The 17112-nt window shown below is 37.9% G+C and overlaps 1 protein-coding gene across 5 annotated transcripts; it reads left to right on the top strand.

Moving 5' to 3' along the window:
• Positions 1-4158: 4158 nt before the first annotated feature.
• On the top strand, positions 4159-16830 carry LOC131160446 (uncharacterized). 5 transcript variants are annotated; one of them, XM_058116136.1, is made up of 7 exons: positions 4194-4376; positions 4776-4799; positions 4975-5010; positions 13288-13624; positions 15195-15431; positions 15536-15753; positions 16329-16830. In XM_058116136.1, exons 4-7 carry the CDS (start codon positions 13373-13375, stop codon positions 16594-16596), a joined length of 975 nt encoding a protein of 324 aa, XP_057972119.1. In that variant the 5' UTR covers positions 4194-4376; positions 4776-4799; positions 4975-5010; positions 13288-13372; the 3' UTR covers positions 16597-16830. The 5 variants fall into 5 exon arrangements, with proteins under 5 accessions (XP_057972116.1, XP_057972119.1, XP_057972118.1 ...); XM_058116135.1 differs by having other exon boundaries at positions 4942-5010; XM_058116131.1 differs by lacking the exon at positions 4776-4799.
• Positions 16831-17112: the final 282 nt, after the last annotated feature.

The following is a 17112-nucleotide window of genomic DNA, read 5'->3' as shown; positions in this document are numbered from 1 at the left end:
AACAGTATCACGGTATGAATGAATATGTGATGCAAGTGGAGCAACAGACTTGGGGCAGAGATGACATAGTTTATATTATAGGGAGTTTTAGTTCAGGAGACTAGCAGAATCACGGTAGGCCCATGTGCATTATCAGACTACCAATCAGGTATAAATTTGACACTGTGGAGTTTTATGTATTCATTACTACCAACAGCAAGGTTTCTACTATTTTTCAAGTTCCAATGCATGACAAAAGTAAAAATAGAAGGATAAGTGTTAGGGTAGAGAAAATGGATATTGCACATGTACGAGGTGTGTGAGTTAGTGAGACTTCTAGTGTGGAAGAGGGTGATAGTATGCAATTGAGTGATGTATCTGTTGTGTGCGAATGACATGTTATTAGCTAGAAAAGCTTTAGCTGAGGCTAATCAGTTGATAACTCTGTTGAAAGGTTTTGACATGAATATGTTGGGTATGACCAAGTTGGATCTTGGTTTGCTGATTCACATGGACAGAACTGCAAGGAGATTATAGTCATCTTAGGGTTGTTTTGTAGACAGGGCTACAGGGAGATTGGTGTTATCTCAGGGTGGTTTATGGATGGAACAGCAGGGAGACTTTGTTTGCTGTCTCAAGGGGGTTCTATGGAGAATCAATATGGAATGTCTACCGTTCGGTACCCAAGGACGGGTTGTGATGTCCAAAATATGTTAAAGGTTCCTCATGATTGTGCAATAAGGTGTTTCAGCAAGCAACAAAGTGATCCCTCAATTGTTAGTTTTGTTAAAGATTATGTAGGGGGGCTGTGGTGATATAAGGGTTATAGTAGTGTTTGTGTTTACTGTTGTGGGAAGGTCTTATTGGAAGCCTAGGGTGATTACTTGGGGTGTTACGTTTACAACTGTATCGGGGTTGATGGAAGAAGATGAAACTGCCATCGAAAAGTTCAAGTGGCATGGTTTGGATTTGGTGTTTGTCTCCATGTGCTAGAAGGGAGATGATCCCAATCGAACGTTCTAAGTTCAAGGTGGAGCAGTCATATATGTTTTTCAGGTTCTGCTAAGGGGCATATAATCGCCAAGGTGGAGATTGTTGTGTTTGTGTGGGTTTTATACTAGGTGGGGTTCATAAATAAAAGAAGAAAGCCATATGGGTGTGTTGTGTAGTATACACTTGTCGACGAGTGTGTCTCACTCGTTGAAGAGTAGATACCGAGAGCCAGAAAATCTAAAAAATTCAGGAACTCATCGACGAGTGGGACTCACTAGTCGAAGAGTGGCTTTCACTCTTTCGTCGACGAGTGCCCTGCTCGTTGATGAATCCTCTTGGGGGCTGCGAGAAAATTTTCAAATTTTGAATTGGAACGTCAGGACGATTGGGCATTCAGAGGGAAACCTTCGAGGGGTTGTTAAATATGTCTTTCTGGGCATATTGTAGAGTGAGAGAGGCTAAGAGAAGGAGAGAAGATCATTGTATACCACTGTAGTGCATATCTTTGATTTTCATAGTGAAACTCTTGTCGATTGCTCCCGTGGATGTAGGCTTTGACGAACTATGTAATTCTTACTGTCGTTGCTTTTATCTTTGCTTTCCTTATATTTCTATGGTTGTGGAAGTATTCTGTATACATCATTTAGATTGTTGCAAGTGTATGTTTGATCATTTACAACAATATTATTATTCCGTTGTACATTGTTTAAGAGGCGTTATTTCACAACAGTGCACTACTGGATTGTTTCAGCATTCTAGATGATTGCACAAAGCAGTTTTAGAAAATAAAGGCACACGTCTTTCTATTTATCTCCAAATTGTGCACCAATTGATGCATTGGAAAGAAGTCTCTACGGAGGAGTCCATAAGTGTGCTTGATATACATAGGTGAGCACCAACTTGACCCAAAAGTTTAAGCCTATTGGATGTTGGGCCCAACCATGTACATAAGCACCCATCATTTACTCACTTTTTCCAATGTGGGACAAACTCACAAGTGGAATTCTCAACAATCTCTCCCTTACTTGTGAGTTCAAACTGCTCCCCCTTGAACGAAAGCTCCACCACTTGTGAGTTCCAACTGCTCCCCCTTGAGTGGAAGCCATCTTTTCTTTCATTAGACTAATTCTCCAATAGTTTGCTCAAGTGGGTCTTACCATTGCGTCTTACGTGTCTTGAATTGTATTCCAAGTGGGCCTCCAAACCAATCCTACCTCCCACGTCTTTGGCCCTATTCGGATCCATCTTGGTAGTTTGGACGATCCGTTTTAGCCTTGATCACACACTTCCACACCCAGAGTTATGAACCATTGACTCTAATACTATTTGTTAGCACCAAAAGCTTAAGCCCTTTGGATCTTGGGCCCAATCATGAATATAAACACCCATCATTTACTCACTTTTTTCAATGTGGGATAAATTCGCAAGTGGAATTCTCAACAACCTTGTAGATTTTTCCAATGGCATCAAACAAAACTTGGGAAAGTTTATGAGATGAATTAGATTTTCCCATTAAAGTGTACCTAAATTGTTTAACTACCACACATGATTGCCCAAAGTAGTTTTGGGAAAAATAACTGTAAGTAGGGGTGTAATCGGTTCTATTCGGTTCAGTTTTATTCCAAATTGATAATATAATCAAACTAATTGGTTTTCAAACTACATGAATTGAAATCGAACCGTACACTGATGGTTTATTTAAACCAAAAATCCTTTTTTTTTTTTTTTTTTTCCAGTTTGGTTCAATTTTTTTCGATTATTAAGACAAAATTTATAACTTTAAAAAACCCTTACTAGGGTGGGCCAAAAATATTAGGTCAAAAATAAAATATTTTATGTCTAAAAAAAATGAGTTTTGAATAGCAACCCACAAAATATTCAAATGCCCAAAACAAATCAATTAAAAGACAAGCCTAGCCCATAACTTGAGTACAAAAGCCTCAAGCACCCAACCCACCCATGGATTTATAGAGGAAGGATTTCCCTTATTTCCTTTAGCTTATGTGGGACAATGGTCCCTTTCCCTTTAAGCTCTCCAACTCCCATCTCCAATTCTCTCACTCTTCCCTTTTTAGTTGCCTCACATTGGAAGAATGGAAGTGGGTGCTATGTGTATATATATATAATATGCATGTAAAATTGGTTATTTATATAAAATTGATTATATATATACATATATGTATGTGTGTGTGTATATATATATATATATGTGAATATATTTATATTATTAAAGCTATTTTTATAGTAATCAGTTTTTCGATTTTTTGGTTCAATTTTTTTATAAAATTGAAATCGAAAACGAAAGTCAGTTTTCATAAAATTCAAAACCGAAGACCGAAATCGAAACACCAAACCGAATTGTTAAATGGTTCGGTTTTGGTCTGATTTTTAATTTTTTGGTAAATTTTGTTCACCTGTAGCATAAGTCTCTCAGTTAAACTCTAAATTGCTCACTATTTGATGCTCGAAAAGATAATTTATAGATCTTTTCAACAATAACAGAGTTTAATTATGAAACTTTCTAATCTAAATCAATTTTTCTCACAAAAGGCACTATTAGACACTTTTAAGTTATTTACTTTTAAAGTGAGCCCAATCGTTTGATTAGGTTTTATTGTCATATTAAAAGAATTCCTTGCAACGCATGCCTTAACACAAAATTTTAAGAAATGAACTTGAGTTAATGGTGCTTAATCTCCAACTAGGAATTCAAACCTTTTGATCTCGGGCAATTTATTTAAATGTCTAACATTGCTCATCTTCCTATCATATCAAAATTGCTCATATAGTTTAAAACGAAAAAATTCCAATCGCTTGAGGGGGGAGTGGGAGTCCTTGCTAGCCGCTCCTTACATCTATCACAGCTTGTTTGGAAGGATTCGAATGACTTGTAGGAATTAAATTTTAAATTTTTAAAAATAATATTAAACTAAAACTAAGAAAAAATAATTTTATGAATGAATAGAACAAAAAACATTAAATTAAGTTGGATAATTAATATATAAATTCATACACGTAATAATTTCCAAATCCCTACAAATATTGAATGCATCTAGAAAAAGTTTTTGAACGGTCTTAAGTTACCCATCATGATGATATCACCCAACGCCTCAAAGCGAGACAAGCACAAAAACGAGAAGTCAAGATTAAAAATATAAATAAATAAAATGAATGCTTGCCTGAGGCGGGGCACGTGACTGACGTCAGTCAAGTATGACGGGCGGACGCTGCCGCGGCAGTTTGCTTCTAACGAGAACGCGGAGAAGGATAGAAAGCAACGGAGAAAGAAAGACTGCGTTCTCGTCTGGGGAAAAGAATTAAAAAAAAAAAAAAACCATCGAGCGAGGGAGGGGAGAGGGAGAAAATTCCTCCGCTCAGGCGAGATATCCGACGCTGCTGGTTTGGTAAGTCCTTCATTAAACCCTAGTGAAGTCTCTCTAATTCGCAGTAGTTTTGCTTTTGCGCTGGGCTGGGCCTTGAAGCTCTAGCTTCATTCAATGGATTGGAACTCTGATGAGACCATCTGCTTCTTCCATTTACCCTGCGATTGGACGGACTTCATAGTTCTTGCTTCTGTAAATTGGTAGTTTTACGTGTGTGAAATGGCCTGTAGGATTCGAATTAGTTTGTTTTGATCCCCGGATGTCCGGTATGACGTCTGTGGAAGTGCCCAACACCTGTATTATTATGCTTATTCTCTTGAGGAGGTTCTGGAGTTGGAATTCAATTCATCAGTAAAGTTGATGACGCTAGAAGCTTCGCGCTGTTGCCTTTACACCCATTTTGGTTTTTTTTTTTGTTAGGTCATGGGCAGCTTCTGCTTCCCAGTGAGTTCATTTATGTCCTTTCTTTGTGTTCTAGTCTTTTGCTTCCCAGCGTATTATAATTTCTTTTCCCTATTTTTCTGTTTAAATTCATCATACCAACATTGAGTTTCCTTATACATATACTACTACATTTTTTTGCAAGTTACCAAGCCCTGGTTGGTTTTGTGGTTTGCAGCTGTATGCAGCAAGTTTTCATCCTCTACCTGTCCAGGTAAGGTTAAGGTCTTTAAATGACAGGGCATGCGTTTTTTAAAAAAAAAAAATCATCGGCTAAAGTCAGTGTTGTGTTTAACTTTGCACTTTGGCTGGTTGGATAGATTGCTATTTGCCTTCTATCTTTTTCTTCTCTCCCATCTACTAGCAAAATAGGCTCAAGTAAACTTTTGGCTTGCAACAAATTGGGCCCATGGACCTCAATAATTGCCTCTTTGTGGTTTTTGAAGGATGGAGAGGCTAAGGATTCATGGCCCCGCCGCGCGGGGGGGTGGGGTGGCAAGAAGGCCAGTTTAGATTCTTGATAAAATAATTTCCTAGCCTAAAGAAGAAAGCAGTGGTTGAGGCTGAGTAGGCTAAATTGCTTTTCATACTCTAGTTGCAATTGCCATTTTTATTTTTTGGACCTTAGAGCTTAAATTGCTCTAATGTGTATTGTTATGTTGATTGCTCCAATGAGAAGAAGAACTCCTTTTTGCCAAAACTCTAATATGATAAGCCACAACACCAAATTGACTTGAGAAAAATCACCCTATTCCAAATTAAACTAGCCCTCTATTTGTTTTGCTAGAATTGAAGTGGCAAAGGAATTGAGGTAGGAATGAAATCAAGGTAGGAATATAATCAAAATTGGAATGTAATTATTGCATTTGGTTAGTAACTGATATAACCTAAAAGAGCCCCCAACATTAAACTAGACAGTAACTTATGCAAGACCAAACAAGGGATCAATAGAAAGGAGGTAACATCCATTAATTAAAGTAAGGGATTAGGACCCCAATCTTTACTCCCTAGTAACATATCCATAGCCAAAGTGTAACTTCTATGATCCAAATATATATCCATTAGTAGGAAAATCAATAAGAAGGTATCTTGAATTCCAATAAAAAGGACCCCATAAGGAAGGCACGGAGTGATCCCCCTAGAGTACATCTTGGGTGCTCCAAGCTGCTTTTCTCTGATTCTCGGTAGGTGATCGAAGTTGTGATTGATCTAAATTCTTCCAGAAAAATTTTAGCAGCAATAGCTAGCGCTGCTTGTGAAAACTTGGAAGGATTTCTTTCTAAAACTCAATCATGGCAGCATCACGCAATTCCGAGTCTGAATCCATTGTTGGGGATCAATTGCTCTAGTCGGTTCACTTCCCACCACTAGACAATTTGTCGCAAATTGTGCCTTTAAACTAATTTCTAGTTTGGAAGGTAGAATACATGTTTAGCATGATTTTACAATAGAAAAATGATCCCGTGGAACATGGCCCCGGGGTTGTATAAGCTGAAACGAGACCGAAGGATAAGCGGTGGTACCACATGAAGCAGCCTTAAAATTTCAGATCTGATGAAGAAAGTACAAGGAGCAAACAGTGTCGGCATTAACGAGCAACGGTCCTGGGAATTTGAATAAAAATTCAAGAAAATTGATCAACTAGAAAAGTTGGTGAAAGAAGCAACCAACCCTTAATGGGGGAAACCTCAGTTAGATCTTCCGATCCCTCCTTTACGAAAGAAATAATGGAGATCCTTTTGCCCAGCAAGTTCAAAATGCTCATTTGATGAACACCGCTTATGAGGCAACAAGAGACGAGCTTTGCTTGGTAGAAAATTGGCCCATCTGATGAGCACTGCTCATGAGACCCAAAAATGTCCATCTGATGAACGCTGCATCGCTTATAAGGCAACAAAAAACGAGCTTTGCTTGGTAGAAAATTGGCCTATCTTATGAGCACTGCTCATGAGATCCAAAAGTGTCGATCTAATGAACACCGCATCGCTTATGAGGCAACAAGAGACAAGCTTTGCTCGGTAAAAAATTGGTCCATCTGATGAGCACCACTCATGAGGCCTGAAAATGCCCAACTGATGAACACCGTTCCTGAGGCAACAAGGCACGAGCTTTGCTGGCAAAAAATTAGCTTATCTGATGAGCACCGCTCATGAGATCGAAAAATTCTCATCTGATGAGCATTGCTTATGAGGCAACAAGAGACGGACACTGCTCAACAAAGTATAGACCCATTTGATGAGTAGTGCTTATAAGGTTCAAAAGTGCTCATTTGATGAGCACCGCTCATGAGACAACAAGAGATGAGTTTTTCTCGGCAAAAATTTGGCTTATCAGATGAGCACCGCTCATGAGGCTAAAAAGTGTCTATCTGATGAGCACCGTTCATGAGACTTAAAAATGTCCATTTGACGAATGCCGCTCATAAGGCAACAAGAGACGGACATTGCTCGGCAAAAAATTGACACATTTGATCAACATTGCTTATAAGACCCAAAAATGCCCATCTGATGAACACTGCTCATAAGGCAACAAGAGACGAACATTGTTCAATAAAAAATTGGTCCATCTGATGAGCACCGTTATAAGACCCAAAAATGCCTATCTAATGAGCACCGCTCATGAGATAGCAAGAGACGGCCACTGCTCTGTAAAGTATGGGCACATATGATGAGCACCGCTCGTGAAGCAACAAGAAACGAGTACTACTCAGTAGAGTATTGGCTCACTTGATGAGCACCGCTTATGAGACCCAAAGATGTCCATCTAGTGCTTTATCTGAATCTCATGATAATTGTAGGACTTATAGTAAATTCAATATATTCTCGAGCCAAAAAGGTAACTTTAAGACTCGAGAGTAGGGGGGGGGGGGGTAACTGATATGACCTAAAAGAGACCCCAACATTAAACTTTACGTTAACTTATGTAAAATCGAAAAATGAAAAGACACTAAGGGATCAATAGAAAGAAGGTAATGTTCATTAATTAAAGTAAGGGGTTAGCACACCAATCTTTACTTCCCAGTAACCTATCCATAGTTAAAGTTTAACTCCTACGATTTAAATAAATATCCATTAGTAGGGAAATCAATAAGGAAGTATCTCGATTTCCTACAGAAAGGACCCCCTAGGGAAGGCATCAGAGTGATCCTCTGGAGTACACTTCAGGTCCTTCAAGCCGTTTTTCTCTCATTCTTGGTAGGTGATCGAAGTCATGTTTGATCCAAATTCCCCAGGACAAATTTTGGCAGCAACAGTGACATAGAGTGATTGTTAGAATTGTAGTTTTAGTTCCTTCCCAACATTTGGTAATTTTTAGTAGTAGCTATAATTGAACAGAAAACAAGCCATTTTTCATAAATTCCCCTAAATAATTTTTTATAATGATATTATTATTACTTCTTGTTGTTGATGTTATTGCTTTGTTATTATTGTTGTTATTATTGTTTTTTTTTTTTTGTTTTATTATTCTCATTCTTATTGTTTTCTTCTTTTTATTCTTCTTTGGAACAGTTGAAAATGGCCGGCTTGTGTTCTTTTGAATTTATTGTTCAATAAGGGTTATACTTGTCTTCAAAAAAGAGAGTTGGGAATGAAATTGTAATTCCTATGAGGAGGAATTACCATTATTGTGAATAAGGGAATTAGCATTTTGGTCAAAATGTGATTATATCCTTATTTATGCAGACTAAATGTGTAAATGGGAATTGGGGTTTGAATTTTGATTCCATTCCAGCCCTAATTCCATGAATTAAATAGCGCGTAACTTAAGTAATGGAACTCTTGAACATTCTGGCATTACACTAGTAAAAACCACATACCTCCAAAGTAACTTCCACTTCTTCCCCCAACCCTTGCCTAAGCCCTCGAGAATCCCTAAAAGCATTCTCTAGATAGACCATTGATAATTACCCACAAATTGGATGAGCTCAAGCAACCTCTAATCCGGTTATTCCATGCTAACCCAATGCCTTTCCAAACCATCACTTTATCCAAAAAAACCCCCAGTTCACAATATTACAAGATTTCTTGAAATCTAGCTTAAAGATCAGCCCCCTCTTGCCCCTCCTCACATCCTCTACCACCTCATTAACTGCCAACACAGCATTTAAAATTTTCTATATTTGAAGAAAGCAGGCTGAGCCATAGTCACCATATCCCTCCAATTCTCTCTCAATCTCTTAGGTAAGGCAGTAGAAAGAAATAAAAGAATCTTGTAAAAGTTTGTGACCAAACTAATAATTGTGAAATCCCTCACTCTCTTTGACCTTACCTTCTTTGGTGTCAGGGATAAAAAGATAGAATTAACATTTACAATGGAATTCCTCAAAAAAAAAAAAAAAAAAAAAAAAAAAAAAAACCCAGAAAAAAAAAACATTTTAATATTTCTTGAGCATTAAATGGCTTCTCAAGCCATTGATTAGAGCTTGCACCCATGGGGCTTCAACCTAAAGCCCACAACATTAATCTTTGGGCACTCCTCTGCACACTCATGCTTACATAAACTCATGATCTCAACTCCAATATGTCTATGACCCCTACAATGCTCCTTGCATCTAATTCCAATTCCTTGATAAAACCTTTCCTCCTCCTCCCACTAGCCACTCTATGAGAACAGCTTGTAGTCGTATTACTATCTCCTTCTCTAACTGGCATCATCTTTGATTTTGGTGCCAATTCATGCCCTCCATTAATAACAACCTCCAAATCATTATAAAGAATAGCCCTTCTAGCCTTATCCTCATCTAATAAACCAGGTTCCTTCAACCTTTCCAAATCAATAATTTCAGAAAAGATAATGTTGTTTTTTGGCTCTTTGACATTCCCAAAAATCTTTGTTCCACAGTTTCAGCTCAGTCTTCACAAACTTCATCTTTTTCATCAATTTAAAGCCCTCCCAGCCCTAGACCTGGCACCCCCCACGAGTCCTTCACACACTATCGGAATGAGGGGTGCATCAACCACATGTTCTTGAATCTAAAAGGGGTGGGAACACTGCACATGGTTAGAATCTAAAAGCACTAGGCAAGTAACAGGCCTTACAAGGATTCCCTACACAACACGTGGAAAACATTTGCTTGCACGTTGGTAAACAGGAAGCTATCAATATGAGAAGAAGCCCATCTGTCTCCATGCCATTGAGGTAAAATGGCCATTGCTCGAAGGAACATCCCTAAGGCCATAGTCTTGAATAAAGAAGTCAAACCTCCTCATACTGCCCCTGCATCATTTGGTATCAGAGACCAACCACGACCTTATTCTCTATTTTAGTCCACCATTTTCTCCTCACTCTTCTTCTTTGTCCTTCTTCCTCCCCTCCTCCTCCTCTTCATTTTCTCTGTTCTAATCTCCTGGTCTGTCCCTGATCCTCTGCTACCCAGCAGCATTGCGTTTTTTTTTTCCCTCTATTTCCTTTTCCTTCTCTTCTCCTTCTTCACTTAATTCTCTCCCACAACTCTCTTAAGTCTTAACTCTCTTTCTGATTTCTGAATTCTGTTGTTGTCTCCTCTACTTGCAGCAGTTTCTGTCCAACAATTCCTCCACTCTTTCATCGTCTTCTTCCTCTTTTCTCTTTTTTTTTCATTTTCTTAATTCTCTCTCTCTCTCTCTCTCTCTCTCTCCCTCCCTCTCTGAATTGCAGTTTAAAAAAAAGGGGGGGGGGGGGGGAGCAGTTATGAGCTTTTCAAAATTTCCAGTTGTGTCTCCAGTCTTTTGAGAACCTATTTCCCTAATGATTTTTGAGGCATTTCCGTTTCCATAAAAAACCGAACCCCACAAGACCCTAGCCCCTAAAATTTCTTTTCCGTGAGCCCCACGTGCTGGCCAAACTCCTCCAGCCCCCAGCTCTTTGTTAACCTCCTGTGTTTTTTTCATGACACCACCAACACCATTGAACTCCTCATCCCCTGATCTTGCCTTGACCAAAGTTTCATCACCGGAGTCTTGCCGCCAGTGATCCATGCGCCGGCGACCTATGAGTGGGACAATACCTAAGTCTTCTCGTGGTTCCAGTTTCACAAGTATTTGCTCCGGCCATGGCATTTTACGTTTTTACTGTGATATTTTGAGCTGCAAGGAGATATTTTGTGTACACAACATATTGCAAGAAAGTGTGATAATTTGGCACGAAATCCTATAAATTGTCATTTTCAACATTGGAAATCAGGTTTTATTGCTGCATTTTGTGAATTTTCTAAGTGAATTTATTTCAATGTAGCACTACAATCGAGACTGCATGTGAATTGAAGGAGGTTCTCTAGAAATTAGTAGTCAAATTTGTGGTTTTGCATGATTAGATTGAGAATTGAGGGTAAATTGTGTGAAAGGGCTGTAGGTGATATAAAGCTGCAACGTACATCTATATATGTACTCAGCAACATGGTAACAGTTTAGAGGAAAAAGGAATGCTATTTGTTAAACTTTGGGCACAATTTCAAGCTTGTCAATACCTTTCGTAAAAGTGGAGAAAAGGTTTGCAAAATCATCATTGATGGAAGATGTCCGATGAATATGGTTTCCATAAATTTGGAACCTCACCAAAGCCTTATATGATATCTTGGGTTGATAGCCTTACTATACATGTTTTTGAAAGATGTTTGGTTCCTATCCAAATGGGTGAATATTTGGCTAATGTTTGGTGTGATATCCTACCTATGAAGATTGGCCACGTGCTCCTTGGTTCTCCTTGGTTGGATGACTGACTGTTACTAAAGGACTTGAGAACACATTTCTTCCACCATAATTGAAAGAAAATCATTTTGAAGCCCGCTCTACCAATCAACCAACAAAAAGATTCAGCCACAGTTACTCAACTTGAATACACGATGGGCAAGGAAATTCAAGTGTTTGATGACATCCAAAGTCATTTGGACATTCCTATCGTTGAGTTTGTCATCCCTGATATGTTCATTGATGCTAATTCTCAAGTGAATTCTATGGTATTGCCAATGGAACGTGGTTTCTTCTATCGCTCAAGTGCTGGACTCTGAAGAACCGAAGTTTGCTACTTTTGACCTTTCAGTATTTCAAAATTCGAGGCTGATTTTTTTTCTAACTGAGGCAGAGTTGATGTAGGACAAGATGCAAGGCCTTGGGAATATTCTTGTTGGATACTTTAAGAAGAATTGGATTGATGATTGGGTTTAGTTTGTAGTTTATTATGTGTTTAGTATTAATTAGTATATGATCATGTGTATTTGGGGGTTGTTTGCAATATTTGTTGTGTGAAAGCCATGTTGTAGACAGTTGATGTTGAATTTGAATTGGAATTGAATGCGAGTTTCCCCCTTGTCTCTTCTCTCTTCTGCTTCCTTCTCCCTTCAGTTTCTTCTTATATCTCCATGGCTGCAGATCCTTGATGCTGCCTGTCCCAGATTTTATTGAGGAGATGTTTTATTCTTCTTATATTATATTCTTAATCTATCAAATTATCAATGAACCTCTTCTTTTTCTATTAAAAAAAAAAGCAATTTTCAAAATAGGGATGATCCTTGTAAACAGGCGCTTTTTTGGTGTAAAAATGCTGCACAAACTGTTTTGAACGTCTTACTTTCTTGTCCTTTGATGAGTCACTTGTGGTATTTAGCTTGTGCTACTTTTTGCTGGGAGCAAGCAAGGTCTATGAGGCTGAACTGTGGGCTTGGAGGGGTATACAATCCTGTGGAGAGATAGGAAAAAAACCTTGTTGCTTTGATGCCTCTCATCAGTTTTTGGTTTTTGTGGAGGGAGAGAAATAGGAGAGCTTTTGTAGGCAAAGAACTCTCCTAATTTTAAATGATGTGTGAATCAAAACCTTAAAATTTGGGTTTAGTGATCAATGCAGTTTAGATATATGATTATTTAGACTTTCTTGATTTTGTCTTGCAAATGAGCTATTTTTGGTGCAGTGTTAGGCCCTTTGATCCCTTTTAATAAATATTTGGCTCTTTAACTATCAAAAAAGAAAAAAAAGAAGAAAAAAACAATTCAGGTGATGTGATGAAGAGCATATCACGTTTGCGTCTAATTCATTACTCTTACTGATTAGTTAATGGTGCAGCCACATCATAGTTTTGGGATTTTAATGTGTTGACTCAAATTATTTGTGTTCTGTATGCACCATGTGATATTTACTATTGATTGTGTGTTTATGATTTGGTGAAGGATGGTAGCATGTCATTGTTGTGCATTTGAGAGCAATGTTAGTTTCTGACTTTCTGTTTCCTATGTTGCTTTTTTGGGGATTTGGGAATCTTTTGATGCATTAACGTCTGTTGCATATTAAAATATGGATTGATAGCTGCTTCGAGTTGCAAAGTATTATGCTTCATATATTTTGCCATTGCCACCTTGAGTGGCATGCTATTTACGATTTAATAGAATGAAGTTTGAGTGTCACATTGCTTGGCATGAAGGGTTTCAATCATTTTCAGCTAGATTTTTTGGGTAGATATTATATTTTCCTTATGCATTTGAGGATGGCTTCAAAAGTTTGTTATTTGTATTCTATGCTGTAGGCTTGCCTATTTGTGAACTCTGCTCTTGGGATACTTGTGGCATATTTATTTTGCACATTGTAGCTGTTCTTGGGTCTAAATAAAGATGCTAAAATTGCCTGAGGAGCTAGGGAATCAGATTGCGAACTCTGGCAATCATGTCAGGGAAGAAAGCGAATATGTGAGATTGGTTGTACCCAGCGGACCAGGGATGACTGAAGCTGATAACTTGCAACCTCAAGCAGTAACAAGAAAGAAATCTTTCATCTGGTGGATCAAAGTCTTAATATTGTGTATTTTTACTGTTGTATTTTTTCTCATTTTCTTGAAATGGGGAGTGCCGTTTCTTTTTGATAAGGTATTCCCTCTGCTTTAATCACTCCTTTTTCAGTTTTTTCCTGACACATGCTCTATTTTTTTATTTTGTTTTGGGAACATGATGAGAACAGCATTGGTTCTATCCAGTATCCACACACCAATCTATGCCTCCCCTCTTTTGCGCATTAAGCAGGCCAGTTGATAGAATATTTATGACCGGAAAACAATTCAACTTCTCTGTGTTTAGCTTTTTAACTAATTTCTCATTTACTTTGTTGAAACATTTTGTTTTATAAATATATTCTGAAATTAGTTTTGGAATTTTTGTTGTTTGTTGTTGCATCTTTGACATCAACACCAAGTATTTACTGGTATTGCATACTAGTTTGGACAAAAGCATTGCTTCAATCCATTGACTGCGTGTTTGATCTGATAATTTACTCCATTTTTGTTAGATGACTGCTTTACTAAGCTGTTAGGTTGTGAGCCTATAATGTTTATCAAGTCTTAGCACTCCCCTGCACCTGCAGCCTGATTGCACATGGAGAAGAGGAACGAATAAGGAATAAAACCGTTACAAGAAATAAGATATTTATTAACAACCACATGATAAATGCAAGCAGCAAGAATAGAACCTAGGATCTCATGGTAACCATGATTCTAGTACCATGTTAAATCACCACTTGACCTAAAAACTTAAGCTGTTAGGTTGAGCTAACAGTGTATATGTAGCTTTAACACTACTGTTCCTATTGTATGATTGCATGTGGAGAGGTAAACAAATGACAAACAACATCCTTTATGGGCAATAAGTTTAACAAATTGACAATAATTGTGGGCTACAAGAATAGAACAGGGCTTTCTGGCAACCATGGCTTTTGATACCATTTAAGCAACCACGTAACGCTCCTTCTCGTGTACAAACTGATTGCCCATGTAGAGATACAAGGAATGAATAATGCCGTCACAAGAAATAAGTTTTAACCACATCTTAACTCTGCAAACAGAATAAAGTGCAGGACCTCTTGGTAACCATATTTCATATGCCATGTTGAATCATCACTTTACCTAAAAGCTTAAGTTGTTAGGTTGTGGGCGAGCTATGTATTTCAGGCTATCATAACATGAGATAATTTTGATGTTAACTGTTACTTGTTTCCTCCTTTAGTTTGAACTTCTCTCTCTTTAGATGTTTACTTATTTTATCCAAAAAAGAAAAAAATCAGCTCTTTCTTTCTGATTGGTTTGCCAGCAAGTTTTTGCTGATCATTTGTGACAGAGCTTTGTAAACTATAAATAGAATGGAATTGTTTGAGCAATGATGCAGATGGATGATATGATGTGGAGTTCTTGCCAAGGTCACCTATAAAATTTAACCAAATTATGCATACAAATCTTTTAATGCCTTGAATGTTAACGACAATTAGGAGAAACTAGTAGGCATATTTCACTGTTACATAACATGTATTTTTTTCTTTCATGGCTTATTTGGCATGCCTTGTGTTTATCATTAAGCACTGCATTACTTTCTGATGTAGCAATCTTGCCATGTGGTGGCAGTCAGCATAACTTTTGTCTTTGACTCCCGTGCTTTTCAAATTTCATTGTAGGTTCTCCTCCCAGTCATGCAATGGGAGGCCACTGCCTTTGGTCGTCCAGTTCTTGCTCTTGTGCTTGTTGCTTCACTGGCATTCTTCCCTGTGCTCTTAATCCCTTCTGGCCCGTCCATGTGGTTGGCGGGGATGATTTTTGGATATGGTCTTGGATTTGTTATAATCATGATTGGAACAACTGTTGGAATGATCCTGCCATATGTGATTGGATTGCTGTTTCGGGACCGAATCCATGTAAGACACTACATTTTCAGAGTGATGATGGAACAGTGGCATGGGCCCTGATCATCATTCTTTTTTTTAGTGTGTTTCATATTCCTCTTTTATTAAATCTGCAGCAATGGCTAAAGAAATGGCCTCAGAAAGCTGCAATGATAAGATTGGCTGGGGAAGGGACCTGGTTGAATCAGTTTCAAGTGGTTGCGCTATTTAGAATTTCACCATTTCCATACACAATTTTCAACTATGCTATAGTGGCAACAAGTATGAGATTTTGGCCCTATTTATGCGGATCAGTAGCTGGCATGGTACCAGAAGCTTTCATTTACATCTATAGGTTGGTTTTCTGAATTTTTCTTGATAATAATGCTGCTTCCTGGTTCCTGGTTTCTAACTTGACAGATAATGTAGAAGAATTTTATGGTGAACAGTTATGTGTTAGATCTAATCACCTCCAGAACATTTCTTTTTCTTTTGTTCTTCAGTCATATGCTTATGCTTTATGTCACTTTTTTATCAGTGACAAAGATGTCGTAATATGATGTTATTTTTTTAGCCATATGCTTTGTCTAATTTTTTATCAGCAGAAAAAATGTCCTAACAGGAACAATACTAAGCAAACCCCCGCCCCACCCCCACCCCCCACCCACAACACAAAAAGACAAAAAAAGAGAGAATGGGAGATGAAGCCTGGGCACCAAAACAACTCTAAACAGAATCAAAGGATGATCCCAACCTGCAACAAAATATAAGAAGTAAAAAATATTAGAAGCCAATCTTCTCTTTATTAGGATTCATGCTTAAACTCACTAATTGCTATAGGAGTCTGCCTGGTGTTGTGAAAGTCAAACTAAGTACATTACTTTGTGATTGTTGGTTGCTAATACACATTTCTCTCTCTCTGTCTCACAGTGGCCGGTTATTAAAGACTTTAGCAGATGTTAAGTATGGGAAATATCAAATGACTCTGATCGAAATCATATACAACATTATCTCCTTTGTAATTGCTATCATCACGACAGTTGCATTTACCATCTATGCAAAGAGAGCTTTAAATGACCTTAAAAGTTCAGCAGCTACTGGAGAAGAAGTCTCTGCTTCTGATCCCTGCAATTTTGAGATGGAGAAGCTTCCACTTGAAAGACCCAAGCATCTGGGCTTTTCATCCTTCTTGTCATAACACGGATACATGTACAATGGTAAGCCCTGTAAAGTGTTTAGACATAGTGTAGGTCTTTATGTTTGATATTTGTAATTAGAAAATTGGAATCCTCGGGTTACAGAAATATATAGCCATTAATTACATATTTTGTCATTTACTTGTGTCTCAATGTTGAATTCTATATAGTGTAGTGATGAGCTGAATCTTGGACCATGTTTATGGAATAAGGTGCATTACTTGCTTGGAGTAAAATTTTTTGGATGATTTTTAGATGTTTGTGGAGGTAGCTGTCTTAAATGACCATTTGGATGTGGGAAAAAGTTCTTTGATTTGAATTCAACAAGGCTTGTTTAAAGAATTAGGGTTTGATGGCTTCCAATCATCTAAAAAAGGTCATGCCAATATCAAATCATATGTGCCTTCCTTTCAGGGTTTGAGAGATGCTTAGTCTGCTAAAAGTTGGGAAAAGGGTGGAACCCTTCTTCTGCTTAGAAGACACATACCTACCTACCTACCTTACCTTTCAAGTTCCAC

This window comes from Malania oleifera, chromosome 7 (assembly GCF_029873635.1).
Source record: "Malania oleifera isolate guangnan ecotype guangnan chromosome 7, ASM2987363v1, whole genome shotgun sequence".
Taxonomy (NCBI): domain Eukaryota; kingdom Viridiplantae; phylum Streptophyta; class Magnoliopsida; order Santalales; family Ximeniaceae; genus Malania; species Malania oleifera.
The sequence above is the reverse complement of the archived record's forward strand: the minus strand, read 5'-3'. Positions and strand labels throughout refer to the sequence as shown.